The sequence below is a fragment of the Xenopus laevis genome, chromosome 4L, assembly GCF_017654675.1.
Source record: "Xenopus laevis strain J_2021 chromosome 4L, Xenopus_laevis_v10.1, whole genome shotgun sequence".
NCBI classification, from domain to species: Eukaryota; Metazoa; Chordata; class Amphibia; order Anura; family Pipidae; genus Xenopus; species Xenopus laevis.
The window spans coordinates 27,775,588-27,792,075 of NC_054377.1; the positions used below are offsets into that span (position 1 = coordinate 27,775,588).

Genomic DNA, 16,488 nt, shown 5'->3' on the forward strand with positions numbered 1-16,488 from the left:
AGGTAGAGGAAGCCAGTGCAGGGATTGGCCGGTGGCATGGCAGAGGAGGAGCAGTTGCTGAGGTGTATAAGCCTGGCAGCAGTGTTCCTTATGGACTGGAGAGATGACAGTCTCTGGTGGGGAAGGCCAATTAATAGAGAGTTACAGTAGTCTAGACATGATATGATGAGAAAGTGAATTAGAATTTTAGCGGCATCGTGGGTGATAAATGATCGTATTTTGGATACGTTACTTAGGTACATATTGACATGATTTAATAAGTGACTGGATATGAGGAGTGAAAGACAGGGTAGAATCTAGGATAACCCCAATGCACCGGGCCTGGGAAGATGGGGTGATAGTGGAATTGTTAACTATGATAGATACTTCTGGGATGTTATGGGTATTATTTGGGGGAAATAATAGAGAACCATTTCCGTTTTAGAATTATTTTAAGGTAGCGCTATGACATCCAATTAGAGATAGACCGGTAACTAGTGATGGGAATTTATTTGTCAGGCGCAAATTTGCAAGTTTTCACAATTATTGACTTTAATGTGCGTCAAAAATCCAGTTTTGCACCTGTTTTGCGAATTTCGCCCATCACTACCAGTAACAACATTTTTTTTTTTTTTAAAAAAATGTTTCTACATAACGAAAAAAAAAACCCACCAAGACACATTTAACTTTAAATTCGTAGTCTTTATTAAGAAATAACTTACCGTTTCTCCGGTTGCGCTCCTCTTCAGAAACGGCGAAAGGGCGACGATCCATTGTGTGACACTTGATTTCTCCTCCCTGCCTTCAATAGGAGATGGCCAAGGAGGAGAAATTGAGCGCCGTTACTGTCCTTTAAGAGCTCTGGATTGAGATCAGGAAATGAGAAATAAAACTGCGTAGTGTAGACATGGAGGTGGTATTGGAAACCATATGATTTCATCAGGTTGCCGAGGGAGGAAGTATAGAGAGAAAATAATAAGGGGCCCATGACAGAGCCTTGAGGAACCTAAACAGACAGAGATAGGGGAGAATCTGATACTCCATTGTAGGAAAATTAGCAAATGCACTCGCACACCCTAGCCTTGGATAGAAGATAGTCCCTGGTGCACAGCAATGGTAGAATCGGCGTCCCACCTTGAAATGCATGCTTGATAAAGGGGGTAAACCCCGAAACGTTGCATGCTGCAAACCATTGAATAAAATAGCAAGGGTTTACCCTGCTAGTATTACCTGTGTGCCAGTGAATTTCCTTTTGATACTCCATTGTAGGAGACATCGAAGGTCTGATTAGTGAGGTAAGAAGAGAACCAGGACAGGTGTTAAAGGAGCACAGGGCTGATTTGTAGCTCCAGAAGTCCTGATTCTAAGCGGGATTTGCGTCAGCGACGTTCAAGTGCAAGTGCGTGTTTTTGGGAGCTTTTGTATGAGCATTATGTCAAGGCTGAAGCTGTTTGTGTCTAGTGCATTTAGTTATGACAAGAACAAGTTCATTGAGGGCAGTGGTGAATGTGCTGTAGTAGACAGAGGTAGCCAGATTAGGACAGGAGGTGGCTGAGATATTAGAGTGAAGAGAGTCAAATGATGGAGAAATAGGACACGTCTATCGCTTGCAAGTCAAGGTACTATTTACGATTATTTCCAAATAGATTTTTACTATGTGTGTTAAAAAATTACCATACTATAATTCAATCGAAAGTCACCTCTGACTGAATGCTCTGTTTGGGATGAATCCATTTTTTAGCTGGTATATTCCAGCCTTATTAAAAAACCTGACCTCCTACTATCACTCATTGGCTAAAATAAGATTATAGCCCCATTATAAATGCCAAAACAGGCTAATACCCATTCAAGTCAACGAAAGCTGCATAAGGCAGAAATACACTAGCTGAAAAATTCTAACTTAGGCTACAGTCACATGGCCCAACTGCTCACCATCAATCGCTCTGGGGTTGCCTTTCAAAAATGTGGGATAGTTCTTTTCAGATTTCCAGGTATTATATAAAAATAAGAACATCACCTAAAACTTGATAACAGATACCTTTAACAAAACTCAGGGATAATATAAATTTAGGAGAGTTTGGAGTCCATGCCCCCCCCCACCCAACAGCTTCTTCAGAAAGACATAAGATGGAGAAAAATAAAACTTTATACTTCAATATACATTTTCCAGCCATTGTATTACCTTGCATAGAGTATTCCTTTTTGTTTGGCTCACATTCTCTTTTGTACCTCCCATTGTTTTCCAGCCTTTTCATCTTCATTTTATGCAGTTTTGCTTTCCCATTCAGTCACTTGCAGGCTGCCCTCTTTAATCCTTTGCTCTTGCTGCTTTTTAAAGCTTTTACATAAATCTTTGTATCCCCTCTCTCTTTCTTGCCGTCTGTTTAGCTCTTGCATTTTATGGATGCTTAGTTCCTTTCCACTTATTCTCTCTTACATATTTGTTTTTTTCCCCATTGAATTTGTCTTATTTCCATAGTATGTATCATTACTGCCCTCCTGCTTCTTCAGCTAGGGAGAACTTACTGGGGGTCATTTATCAACATTGTGCAAATTTGCCCATGGGCAGTTACCCATGGTAACCAATCAAAGTGTTGCATTCATTGTTCTACCTGCGGCTGCCTGAAAAAGCCAAGCACTGATTGGTTGCTATGGGTGACTGCCCAAGGGCATAAATATGCCCGTTGGCATTACATACCCATATTGGTAAATAAATCCTACTGTGTCTAGGCCAATTTGTATGCAGGAGGATCCCATAAATCCCCCTCACCCACCACAGCCCCAGCCCCACCATGCAGTTCTGCCCCCCCTAAAAACAATGGGGCTCATTTATTAAAGCAGCGCAGCGCATAAGTGGACGCAAAAGGTTGTCTGCGCCATCACAAGCGTGATCGCTAATATATTTGCGTGATATTGCGCATAACACAGAGCTTTTGCGATGGTTTTGTTTATGCGCATTGCGCAAAAGATTGGGCATTTATGTCGCAAACGATGCCGTGGTTGTTAGGGGCGTGGCTGTGGGCGTGGCTACAATGCGCTTGCACTGCGGCCGTCGCAGATTTGCGTCTGTATATGTGCAAAACTGCACCCGGGCAACAGCACCACAATTTTTACGCCTGCCTCTTCGTGGCGTAATAGTAACGCTCTTCAAAATGCGCATTCCTGCCCAGCTGCGCTAGTATATTCAAGATGAACAACCCTTGTAAAGTGCATATTAACCACGCCTTCCACCCAACATGTTTATATTGACCAAGGTTCCTTTAAGGGTATCAGGTAGGCTAAACACCTTTGCAACCAAACAAATATTAGCACAGAAACAAATGCAGATGCGTCTAAGTGAACGCAATATGCGCAATATGTGACGCAACTAATTAAAGCAGCGCATTCATACATGAGCACAACTAATCCTTACCTTTGCGGTATCTTCCTGTGCGCACAATTTATTATAAGCACTGCGACAGCTGATACGCAGTTTCACACGTCGCACCTGTCTTGTGTCTACATTAGCGCACAAATCGCACTGTTAAGGTATTGTGCGCTACATTATTAAATACTCGCATGCGCTGGGCAAATGTCTGGCCACTGCGCTCTTTTTAGCGCTGCGCTGCGTTAATAAATGAGCCCCAATGAGCCTCAGACAAGGCTCAACACTTTTACTGTGTATATTTGGAGACGGAACGTGTTCACAGTAGGGTTTCTACCTCCTGGTTGGTAAAAATAATTTTTAGGGAAAGAATACAAAATATAGGAAGGCTGGTATATTTGTTTTTCTAGAAAAGGTGGCAACCCTAGATCATGGCCAAAGCAGTCTTGTATGTGCACCTAAAATAAATTTCTTTGGTTTCTTATTAATCACACAGACACGATATATAAGGTTCAGAAGCTTTATTTTGCTCAGAAACAATCCACCGCTTCACACTTCATAATGCATTGGACATTAAAGTGCTTACAGATTTTTGAAGTTAAAATGTTTTTCCCCCATACGTTTTTTGTTTTATTAACAGAAATGTAAGCTAGGTTACTTCTCACCACCCCCCCAAAAATGAAAAACAAGCGGTAGTTGAGATAGTTGATGACAAAACTCTTATATTACAAATAAATTGAACCAGACTGGGAAAGGGTTAAGTTGAAAATATTTAATTATGAGCTTTAGCACTGAAATACATCATTCTGGCAGCCATTTATATACAGAGCAAATGTGCAGTAACTTATAGCAACCAATCAGAAGTTTGTTTCTTTGTTCTTCCTGCAGCTGGCTTATAAAATCGAATCATCGATTGGTTGCTATGGGTTACTTCCCAGGTGCAAATTTGTCTAGTGTTTATAAATGAGAGGTCTCCCAAAAATGTGTAAACCTTAGGTTAATGGACCAATGCCCATCAATAAGCCTCTTCTGCTGATTTGTATTAATGTAAATGTTAAACTGCCAACTGCAAATACTGGCACTGTAGAGAATCGCGTTGGCATTACAAAACATTCCTTGCCTGACAGCAGAAGCATATATCATACACAGCTTGTTTTCGATGAATATGAGCCATGTGCCATTAACCTAAGTACAATCTTCTCAGTGGACAGATTTAAAGCAGCATTAATGTTCTGAGACCATTGAAGAAAAATCATGTTCATGTTTGTATGTTTTATAATAGTCGCCAGCTAAAATTCCTGTAGGTCTAAAAATAAGCTAAACCAGGATACAAATTCAATCAATTGTTTTAAAAGGCAAATTAGGTTTGTTATTCATGTCTGCAACAACAGTTAATACTGCTGCTTTAAATCATGGTTTGATTCTTTCCCAGTGGCTCGTTCAAATATACAGTGTTTTCAATAAATCATATTTGATGTAATCTGTATAGGCCCCCAAAGAAAATAAAGCTTTAAAAGCAAGTTAAAAAAATATGGAAAAATATATTTCCATGTACAAACTTGTTATAACAAAATAGATAATCAACGGTCTCACCTGCCAGAGACTCAAAAGCAGAAGCATCTTTGGCAGGCAAAGCTTTATTTAGAGTGTGTATGGAATTCATTAGAGAGCTGATAATTCTATTTTCTTTTTTATTTTCTGAGCTCTAAAAATGTAATCTACTGTTATTCAAGAAGTTTAGCATTATATAAAGGATTCAAAAATGTATGTACAAACACACAGATATATATATTTATATACATGATTTTAGTAGGAAATAAACATTTTTACTCTTTCTTTTTTGCAACAGTTAATTCAACCTTTGGCAATTTCACACCTGCTTTGGTGCCACTGTCATTGCTTGAGGAAGAGGAAACCCTAGATTTACGCGAAGAGAGAGATGCCCCACTCCCCTGAATGTTTTCATCATCACTCAATGTGACCTCATAAGAACCCTTTGATTTTGAACCCAAACCTCCAAAGGTGCCAAATTTGATCTTTGAATGTTTACTCTTTTTCTTTCCACCTTCCAGAGACACACCACCACTGTCAAGCTCCATTGTACCACTTGGTGAAGATCCCTCTACATCTTCACTCATGGAGGAAGACCTATGTCTTGGCTTTTTGCTTGTAAATAAAGAAAATTCATATTTCGGTGACTTCTCCCTAAGTGAGATGCCTTTTCCACTTTCTACCTCTACACTTGCAGAGCCATGTACACCTTCAGCTGAGCCCAGACTGGCTTTTGAACTCTTTAGATCACCCTTTGACCCAGACCCCGAGACACCTGGGAGACTATATTCACCTTTACCCTTTCCTTTTGAAAAGTTAAATTTTGGCATTTTTATCCTGGACTTTTTAATTTTTATGTCACTCTCTTCTAGTTCAAGATCTGCCTGACCTAAATTTGTAGTTTCTACTTTAGGAAAGTCTACATCGACTCCCATTTCCCTCCCAAAGTGTTCAGGTCCTGTAAACCTTGGCATTAAGAGTCGGGGAAATGTAACTTTAACTGCTGAGCTTTGTGTATCAGTAGCTGTTCCACTTGCAATAAACATATCATCTGCACCAGCCTGCACAAGGCTTCCTACTTTTGCCCCTTCAACATGCATGCTTTCGGTTTCTTTAAACTGCCCTGTCAAATTTCCTTTCAAGCTCAGGCCTTGCCCTCTCAAATTAATTTCTCTAGCATCTGTAAAGCCACTAGTTACACCTAAAATCTTTGGTTTTGCCATATTTAAATCAGACTCAGGGACAGAAACTTTTGGATCCAAACTACAAAGTGATGGCATTTCAATTTTTGGGCCTTCCAGATTCATAGAGAGGTCTGCATCTAGTGTGCCTAAATTGACATTAGTACTAGGAGTTTTAAGATCTCCTTCAAGTTTTATTCCTGATATGTTAATGCTGTCCTTTGAAGAAGAAATATCAAGGTCAGATTCTAATTTTGCCCCAGACATACTGAAAGCCGGAAGTTTGATTTTGGATTTCTTACCCTTTACATCAAGGCCCTCAATATCTAAACCTGTAGAAGATAACTCTGCCTGTGTATTAATCCCACCTCCAATGCCCAAATCAAATGTCCCAGTGGCTGCTTTAGGACTTGGAAGGGATGCATCTCCCTTAAGTTTTGAGGATTTTATGTCAAATTCAACATCAGGGAAATGAATTTTTCCAAAGAGGGGTTTGCGAGTTTTAGTTGCCTTTATGCTAAAATCTGATTTTATGGTTGCATCGCCCCCTGAAATGTCTATGTCAGCATCGGGGGTCTTCATTGATACCTCACTATCTAATTCTGGAGTGTTTACATCAAACCCACCTTTCTTGCCTTTGATTTTTGGTCCACTCATGTGTATTTTAGGCATTTTTAACTTGCCTTTCTTGCCCTTCCCTGCAACACCAATTTCAGGCATTTCTGCATTAACTTCAACCTCAGGTATGCTGATATCTACTGAAGGTACATTAATATCTGATTTAGGGGATTTCGACCCAAAACCAAATTTTGGTTTCTTTAATTTTCCTTCTGGACCTTCTAGAGAAATGCCTGACATTTTAGCATCAATCTCTGGTAGGTTCATATCTATTGTGGGGACTTTCAGATCTCCTTCTAGTTTAGGACCTTTCAAATTTAAGTCTATATCTTGCGTGGAGATTTTGGGCATCTTAAACTTGGGACCTTTCACCTTTCCATCAACACCTACGTCTGGAGCTTCAAGATTAACTTCTAGAGCCTTGATGTCAACTTTGGGGCCTTTTAAATCACCTTCCAATTTAGGTCCTTTAAGATTAAAGCCCAAATCAGGCATATGCAGTGAAGGCGTCTTAAATTTGGGACCTTTCACTTTTCCCTCTGGACATTCTATGTCTAACTCTGGGGCATTGATGTCTACCTTTGCCCCTGATAGATCCATTTCTCCTTCTGGAAGTGTAAAATCTATATCTTTACCCTCCACTTTTGGGCTAGAAAACCCAAACTTGGGCATTTTAAATGTTGGCATTTTCAGTTTTCCTTCTGGTCCCTCCAACTCAACCTCTGGAATATCTATATTAACCTCTGGCGCTTTCATATCAATGTCGGGTCTTTCCAATTTTCCCTCTACATTAGGCCCTTTTACATTTAAGCCTAGATCAGGCATTGAGACTTTGGGCATAGAAGGCATCTTAAATTTGGGACCTTTCACCTTTCCATCAAAATCTATATCTGTAGCCTCAAGATTATATTCTGGAGCTTTGATATCAACCTTGGGACCTTTTAAATCACCTTCCAGTTTAGGACCTTTCAGATTTAAGTCTATATCAGGCATATGCAGTGAAGGCATCTTAAATGCGGGACCTTTCACTTTTCCCTCTGGGCATTTTATGTCTAATTGAGGGGCACTGATGTCTACCTTCGGCCCTGATGCATCTATTTCTCCTTCTGGAACTGTAATATCTACATCTTTACCCTTCACTTTTGGGCCGGAAAACCCAAACTTAGGCATTTGAAATTTTGGCATTTTCAGTTTTCCTTCTGGCCCCTCCAGCTCAGCATCTGGAAATGCTACATCAAATTCTGTCCCTTTCATATCAATGTTGGGTCCTTTCAATTCTCCTTCTACTTTAGGTCCTGTTACATTTAAGCCTAGTTCAGGCATGGAGACTTTGGGCATAGAAGGCATCTTAAATTTTGGACCTTTCACCTTTCCATCGAAATCAATATCTGTAGCCTCAAGATTAAAGTCTGGAGCTTTGATATCAACTTTGGGACCTTTTAAATCACCTTCCAGTTTAGGACCTTTCAGATTTAAGTCTATATCAGGCATATGCAGTGAAGGCATCTTATATTTAGGACCTTTCACTTTTCCCTCTGGGCATTCTATGTCTAATTGAGGGGTATTGATGTCTACCTTTGGCCCTGATATATCTATTTCTCCTTCTGGAAGTGTAATATCTATATCTTTACCCTCCACTTTTGGACCAGAAAACCCAAACTTAGGCATTTTAAATTTTGGCATTTTCATTTTTCCTTCTGGCCCCTCCAGCTCAACATCTGGAATTGTTACATCAACCTCTGGCCCTTTCATATCAATGTTGGGTCCTTTCAACTCTCCTTCTACTTTAGGCCCTTTTAAGTTTAAGCCTACATCAGGCATGGAGACTTTGGGCATAGAAGGCATCTTAAATTTGGGACCTTTCACCTTTCCATCGAAATCAATATCTGTAGCCTCAAGATTAAAGTCTGGAGCTTTGATATCAACTTTGGGACCTTTTAAATCACCTTCCAGTTTAGGACCTTTCAGATTTAAGTCGATATCAGGCATATGCAGTGAAGGCATCTTAAATTTGGAACCTTTCACCTTTCCATCAAAATCAATATCTGTAGCCTCAAGATTAAAGTCTGGAGCTTTGATATCAACTTTGGGACCTTTTAAATCACCTTCCAGTTTAGGACCTTTCAGATTTAAGTCTAGATCAGGCATATGCAGTGAAGGCATCTTAAATTTGGAACCTTTCACCTTACCATCGAAATCAATATCTGTAGCCTCAATATTAACATCTGGAGCCTTGATATCAACTTTGGGACCTTTTAAATCACCTTCCAGTTTAGGACCTTTCAGATTTAAATCTATATCAGGCATATGGAGAGACGGCATCTTAAATTTGTGGCCTTTCACTTTTCCCTCTGGGCATTCTATGTCTAAATCTGGGGCATTGAGGTCTACCTTTGGCCCTGAAACATCTATTTCTCCTCCTGGAAGTGTAATATCTATATCTTTACCATCTACTTTTGGGCCAGAAAACCCAAACTTTGGCATTTTAAATTTTGGCATTTTCAGTTTTCCTTCTGGCCCCTCAAGCTCAACATCTGGAATTGCTACATCAACCTCTGTCCCTTTCATATCAATTTTGGGTCCTTTCAATTCTCCCTCTACTTTAAGACCTTTTAGATTTAAGTCTGTTTCAGGCATGGAGACTTTTGGCGGATTCACTGAAGGCATCTTAAATTTCGGGCCTTTCACTTTCCCATGAATGTCAACATCTGGGGTCTTAAGATCAACTTCTGGGCAATGAATATCAATTTTGGGATCTTTTAGATCACCTTCAATTTTTGGAACGGTGACATCCATGTCTCCTTTAATCTTTGGGCCTTTCAAGTTTAATTCAACATCTGGCATGGATACTTTGGGGCTTTTAATAGTTAATGATGGCATTTTGAATTTTGGAGAAGTAACTTCTAAATCTGTGTTTGGAAGCTTTACATCTGCTGTTGGTACTTGCGCTTTGGGACTTGAAAAATTAAATTTAGGCAGTTTGAATTTGGATTTTTTGACTTTACCCTCAGGAACTTCAAGGTCTATATTAGGGTCATTAATTGTCAAAGCGGGGCCTTTAAGACTACCTCCTTTAGAAACTGAAAGGTCAACATCACTTTTGATCTTGGGTCCTTTCATGTCAATTTCTGTGCTAGAAACATTAGGCTTAGAAAATCCCCAAGAGGGCAATTTAAATTTTGGGCCCTTGACTTTTGCTTCTGGAACTTCAACAGACAAACTTGGGCCCTTAATCTCAAGATCATCAATTTCAACTTTAGGAGATTTCAGGCCAGCTTCCAAATTACCCTTTGGCATCTCTATATCGCCCTTAAGTTTTGGTCCTTTTACATTAAGATCAATATCAGGAACAGATACTTTTGGGAAATTTACATTAATTGAGGGCATCTTTAATTTGGGACCTTTCACTTTTCCCTCTGGGCATTCTAGGTCTACCTCTGGAGCATTGAAGTCCACCTTTGGCCCTGATACATCTAGATCTCCTTCTGGAAATGTAATATCTAAATCTTTTCCATCCAATTTCGGGCTAGAAAACCCAAATGTAGGCACTTTAAATTTTGGCATTTTAAGTTTTCCTTCAGGCCCCTCCAGTTCAACATCTGGAATTGCTACATCAACTTCTGGCCCTTTAAAGTCTCCTTCTACTTTAGGCCCTTTTACATTTAAGCCCAGATCAGGCATGGAGACTTTGGGCATAGAAGGCATCTTAAATTTGGGACCTTTCACCTTTCCATCGATATCTATATCTGGTGGTTCAAGATTAACTTCTGGAGCCTTGATGTCAACTTTGGGACCTTTTAAATCACCTTCCAGTTTAGGACCTTTAAGATTGAAGTCTATATCAGGCATATGCAGTGAAGGCATCTTAAATTTGGAACCTTTCACTTTTCCTTCTGGCCATTCTATGTCTAAGTCTGGGGCATTGATGTCTACCTTTGGCCCTGAAATATCTATTTCTCCTTCTGGAAGTGTAATATCTATATCTTTACCCTCTACTTTTGGGCCAGAAAACCCAAACTTAGGCATTTTAAATTTTGGCATTTTTAGTTTTCCTTCTGGCCCCTCTAACTCAATATCTGGAATTGCTACATCAAACTCTGGCCCTTTCATATCAGTGCTGGGTCCTATCAATTCTCCTTGTACTTTAGGCCCTTTAACATTTAAGCCTAGATCAGGCATAGAGACTTTGGGCATAGAAGGCATCTTAAATTTGGGACCTTTCACCTTTCCATCAATATCTATATCTGGAGCTTCAATATTAACATCTGGAGCTTTGATATCAACTTTGGGACCTTTTAAATCACCTTCCAGTTTAGGACCTTTCAGATTTAAGTCTATATCAGGCATATGCAGAGAAGGCATCTTAAATTTGTGGCCCTTCACTTTCCCATCAATATCTATATCTGGAGCCTCAAAATCAACTCCAGGAGCCTTGATGTCAACCTTGTGTGTTTTTAAATCACCTTCCAGTTTAGGACCTTTAAGGTTTAAGTCTATATCAGGCATATGCAGTGAAGGCATCTTAAATTTGGGACCTTTCACTTTTCCCTCTGGGCATTCTATGTCTATCTCTGGGGCATTGATGTCTACCTTTGGCCCTGATACATCCAAATCGCCTTCTGGAAGTGTAAAATCTATATCCTTACCATGCATTTTTGGGCCAGAAAACCCAAACTTGGGCATTTTAAATTTTGGCATTTTCAGTTTTCCTTCTGGCCCCTCCAGCTCAATATCTGGAATTGCTACATCAACCTCTGGCCCTTTCATATCAACGCTGGGTTCTTTGAACTCTCCTTCTACTTTAGGCCCTTTTACATTTAAGCCTAGATCAGGCATGGAGACTTTGGGCATAGAAGGCATCTTAAATTTGGGACCTTTCACCTTTCCATCAATATCTATATCTGGAGCCTCAATATTAACATCTGGAGCCTTGATATCAACTTTGGGACCTTTTAAATCACCTTCCAGTTTAGGACCTTTCAGATTGAAGTCTATATCAGGCATATGGAGAGAAGGCATCTTGAATTTGTGGCCTTTCACTTTCCCATCAATATCTATATCTGGAGCCTCAAAATCAACTCTAGGAGCCTTGATGTCAACATTGTGTGCTTTTAAATCACCTTCCAGTTTAGGACCTTTAAGGTTTAAGTCTATATCAGGCATATGCAGTGAAGGCATCTTAAATTTGGGACCTTTCACTTTTCCCTCTGGGCATTCTATGTCTATCTCTGGGGCATTGATGTCTACCTTTGGCCCTGATACATCCAAATCTCCTTCTGGAAGTGTAATATCTATATCCTTACCATGCATTTTTGGGCCAGAAAACCCAAACTTGGGCATTTTAAATTTTGGCATTTTCAGTTTTCCTTCTGGCCCCTCCAGCTCAACATCTGGAATTGCTACATCAACCTCTGGCCCTTTCATATCAATGCTGGGTTCTTTGAACTCTCCTTCTACTTTAGGCCCTTTTACATTTAAGCCTAGATCAGGCATGGAGACTTTGGGCATAGAAGGCATCTTAAATTTGGGACCTTTCACCTTTCCGTCAATATCTATATCTGGAGCCTCAACATTAACATCTGGAGCCTTGATATCAACTTTGGGACCTTTTAAATCACCTTCCAGTTTAGGACCTTTCAGATTGAAGTCTATATCAGGCATATGGAGAGAAGGCATCTTAAATTTGTGGCCTTTCACCTTTCCATCAATATCTATATCTGGAGCTTCAATATTAACATCTGGAGCCTTGATATCAACTTTGGGACCTTTTAAATCACCTTCCAGTTTAGGACCTTTCAGATTTAAGTCTATATCAGGCATATGCAGTGAAGGCATCTTAAATTTGGGACCTTTCACTTTTCCCTCTGGGCATTCTATGTCTATCTCTGGGGCATTGATGTCTACCTTTGGCCCTGATACATCCAAATCTCCTTCTGGAAGTGTAATATCTATATCCTTACCATGCATTTTTGGGCCAGAAAACCCAAACTTGGGCATTTTAAATTTTGGCATTTTCAGTTTTCCTTCTGGCCCCTCCAGCTCAACATCTGGAATTGCTACATCAACCTCCGGCCCTTTCATATCAATGCTGGGTTCTTTGAACTCTCCTTGTACTTTAGGCCCTTTTACATTTAAGCCTAGATCAGGCATGGAGACTTTGGGCATAGAAGGCATCTTAAATTTGGGACCTTTCACCTTTCCGTCAATATCTATATCTGGAGCCTCAATATTAACATCTGGAGCCTTGATATCAACTTTGGGACCTTTTAAATCACCTTCCAGTTTAGGACCTTTCAGATTGAAGTCTATATCAGGCATATGGAGAGAAGGCATCTTAAATTTGTGGCCTTTCACCTTTCCATCAATATCTATATCTGGAGCTTCAATATTAACATCTGGAGCCTTGATATCAACTTTGGGACCTTTTAAATCACCTTCCAGTTTAGGACCTTTCAGATTTAAGTCTATATCAGGCATATGGAGAGAAGGCATCTTGAATTTGTGGCCTTTCACTTTCCCATCAATATCTATATCTGGAGCTTCAATATTAACATCTGGAGCCTTGATATCAACTTTGGGACCTTTTAAATCACCTTCCAGTTTAGGACCTTTCAGATTTAAGTCTATATCAGGCATATGCAGTGAAGGCATCTTAAATTTAGGACCTTTGACTTTTCCCTCTGGGCATTCTATGTCTAAATCTGGGGCATTTATGTCTACCTTTGGCCCCGATACATCTATTTCTCCTTCTGGAAGTGTAATATCTATATCTTTACCCTCTACTTTTGGTCCAGAAAACCCAAACTTAGGCATTTTAAATTTTGGCATTTTCAGTTTTCCTTCTGGTCCCTCCAGCTCGACATCCGGAATTGCTACATCAACCTCTGGCCCTTTCATATCTATAGTGGGTGCTTTCAATTCTCCTTCTACTTTAGGACCTTTTACATTTAAGCCTAGATCAGGCATTGAGACTTTTGGCATTGAAGGCATCTTAAATTTGGGACCTTTCACCTTTCCATCAAAATCCATATCTGGACCTTCAAGATTAGCTTCTGGAGCCTTGATGTCAACTTTGGGACCTTTTAAATCACCTTCCAGTTTAGGACCTTTAAGATTTAAGTCTATATCGGGCATATGCAGTGAAGGCATCTTAAATTTGGAACCTTTTACTTTTCCCTCTGGGCATTCTATGTCTAAGACTGGGGCATTTATGTCTACCTTTGGCCCTGATACATCTATTTGTCCTTCTGGAAGTGTAATATCTATATCTTTACCCTCCACTTTTGGGCCAGAAAACCCAAACTTGGGCATTTTAAATTTTGGCATTTTCAGCTTCCCCTTTCCTTCCGGACTTTCTATATCCAAAGTAGGCGAGTCAAGCTCAACCTTTGGTCCTTTAATATTAGTTTCAGGAACCTTAAACTCTCCTTCAAATTTGGATCCTGATAGATCTGTCCCTTTCCACTTGGGACTTTTAATATTTAGATCAACATCAGGCATAGACATTTTTGGCATTGAAGGCATTTTAAATTTGGGCCCCTTGACTTTTCCTTCTGGACCCTCAATATCAAGGTTCGGTGGTTCGATGTTGACTTTGGGACCTGAAACATTGAGGTTAGTTTTTGGAAGTTTAACATCTATGTCTGGGACTTCAGCCTTGGAGCTAGAGAAACCAAACTTTGGCAAATGGAATCTAGACTTTTTTACTTTAACTTTTGCATCTGGACCACCTATATCTAAATCTGGAACATCAATATCAATTTCTGGACTTTTTACCTCAAAGTCTGGCCCCTTCACATCTCCTTCCAATTTAGATCCTGAAACATCTACTCCTCCCTTCCACTTTGGGGATTTTATATTAAAATCAACATCTGGTACTTTAGGTAAATTAACATTCACTGATGGCATGTTAAATTTAGGACTTTTTATATTACCTTCTGGACCCTCCAGCTCAACACCTGGAATTTCAGCATCAACCGCTAGCCCTTTCATACCAATGTTGGGTCCTTTCAATTCTCCTTCTAATTTAGGCCCTTTTACATTTAAGCCTAGATCAGGCATCGAGACTTTGGGCATAGAAGGCATCTTAAATTTGTGGCCTTTCACTTTACCTTCCATCTCTAAATCTGGAGCCTCAAAATTAACATCTGGAGCCTTGATGTCAACTTTGGGACCTTTTAAATCACCTTCCAATTTAGGACCTTTAAGATTTAAGTCTAAATCAGGCATATGCAGTGAAGGCATCTTAAATTTGGGACCTTTCACTTTTCCCTCTGGGCATTCTATGTCTAATTGAGGGGCACTGATGTCTACCTTTGGCCCTGATAATTCTATTTCTCTTTCTGGAAGTGTAAAATCTACATCTTTACCCTCCATTTTTGGGCCAGAAAACCCAATCTTAGGCATTTTAAATTTTGGCATTTTCAGTTTTCCTTCAGGTCCCTCCAACTCAACATCTGGAATTGCTACATCAACCTCTAGCCCTTTCATATCAATGTTGGGACCTTTTAATTCTCCCTCTACTTTAGGTCCTTTAACATTTAGGCCAAGATCAGGCATGGAGACTTTGGGCATAGAAGGCATCTTAAATTTGGGACCTTTCATCTTTCCATCAAAATCTATATCTGGACCTTCAAGATTAGCTTCTGGAACCTTGATGTCAACTTTGGGACCTTTTAAATCACCTTCCAGTTTAGGACCTTTCAGATTTAAGTCTATATCAGGCATATGCAGTGAAGGCATCTTAAATTTGGAACCTTTTATTTTACCCTCTGGGCATTCTATGTCTAAGTCTGGGGCACTGATGTCTACCTTTGGCCCTGATACTTCTATTTCCCCTTCTGGAAGTGTAATATCTACATCTTTACCCTCCACTTTTGGGCCAGAAAACCCAAACTTAGGCATTTTAAATTTTGGCATTTTCAGTTTTCCTTCTGGCCCCTCCAGCTCAACATCTGGAATTGTTACATCAACCTCTGGCCCTTTCATATCAATGTTGGGTCCTTTCAACTCTCCTTCTACTTTAGGCCCTTTTAAGTTTAAGCCTACATCAGGCATGGAGACTTTGGGCATAGAAGGCATCTTAAATTTGGGACCTTTCACCTTTCCATCAAAATCAATATCTGGACCTTCAAGATTAGCTTCTGGAACCTTGATGTCAACTTTGGGACCTTTTAAATCACCTTCCAGTTTAGGACCTTTAAAATTTAAGTCTATATCAGGCATATGCAGTGAAGGCATCTTAAATTTGGAACCTTTTATTTTACCCTCTGGGCATTCTATGTCTAACTCTGGGGCATTTATGTCTACCTTTGGCCCCAATACATCTATTTGTCCTTCTGGAAGTGTAATATCTACATCTTTACCCTCCACTTTTGGGCCAGAAAACCCAAACTTAGGCATTTTAAATTTTGGCATTTTCAGTTTTCCTTCTGGCCCCTCCAGCTCAACATCTGGAATTGTTACATCAACCTCTGGCCCTTTCATATCAATGTTGGGTCCTTTCAACTCTCCTTCTACTTTAGGCCCTTTTAAGTTTAAGCCTACATCAGGCATGGAGACTTTGGGCATAGCAGGCATCTTAAATTTGGGACCTTTCACCTTTCCATCAAAATCTATATCTGGACCTTCAAGATTAGCTTCTGGAGCCTTAATGTCAACTTTGGGACCTTTTAAATCACCTTCCAGTTTAGGACCTTTAAAATTTAAGTCTATATCAGGCATATGCAGTGAAGGCATCTTAAATTTGGAACCTTTTACCTTTCCCTCTGGGCATTCTATGTCTAACTCTGGGCA

General features: G+C 39.9%; 1 protein-coding gene across 1 annotated transcript in view; it reads right to left on the minus strand.

Annotated features, from left to right (window-relative positions):
- Positions 1-3,849: 3,849 nt before the first annotated feature.
- Positions 3,850-16,488, minus strand: part of ahnak.L (AHNAK nucleoprotein L homeolog) — a 44,829-nt gene continuing 32,190 nt past the window's right edge. Inside the window, 1 exon segment of the mRNA XM_041590012.1 lies at positions 3,850-16,487. Within this exon segment, the coding sequence (XP_041445946.1) occupies positions 5,170-16,487 (11,318 nt within the window). The 3' untranslated portion in view covers positions 3,850-5,169.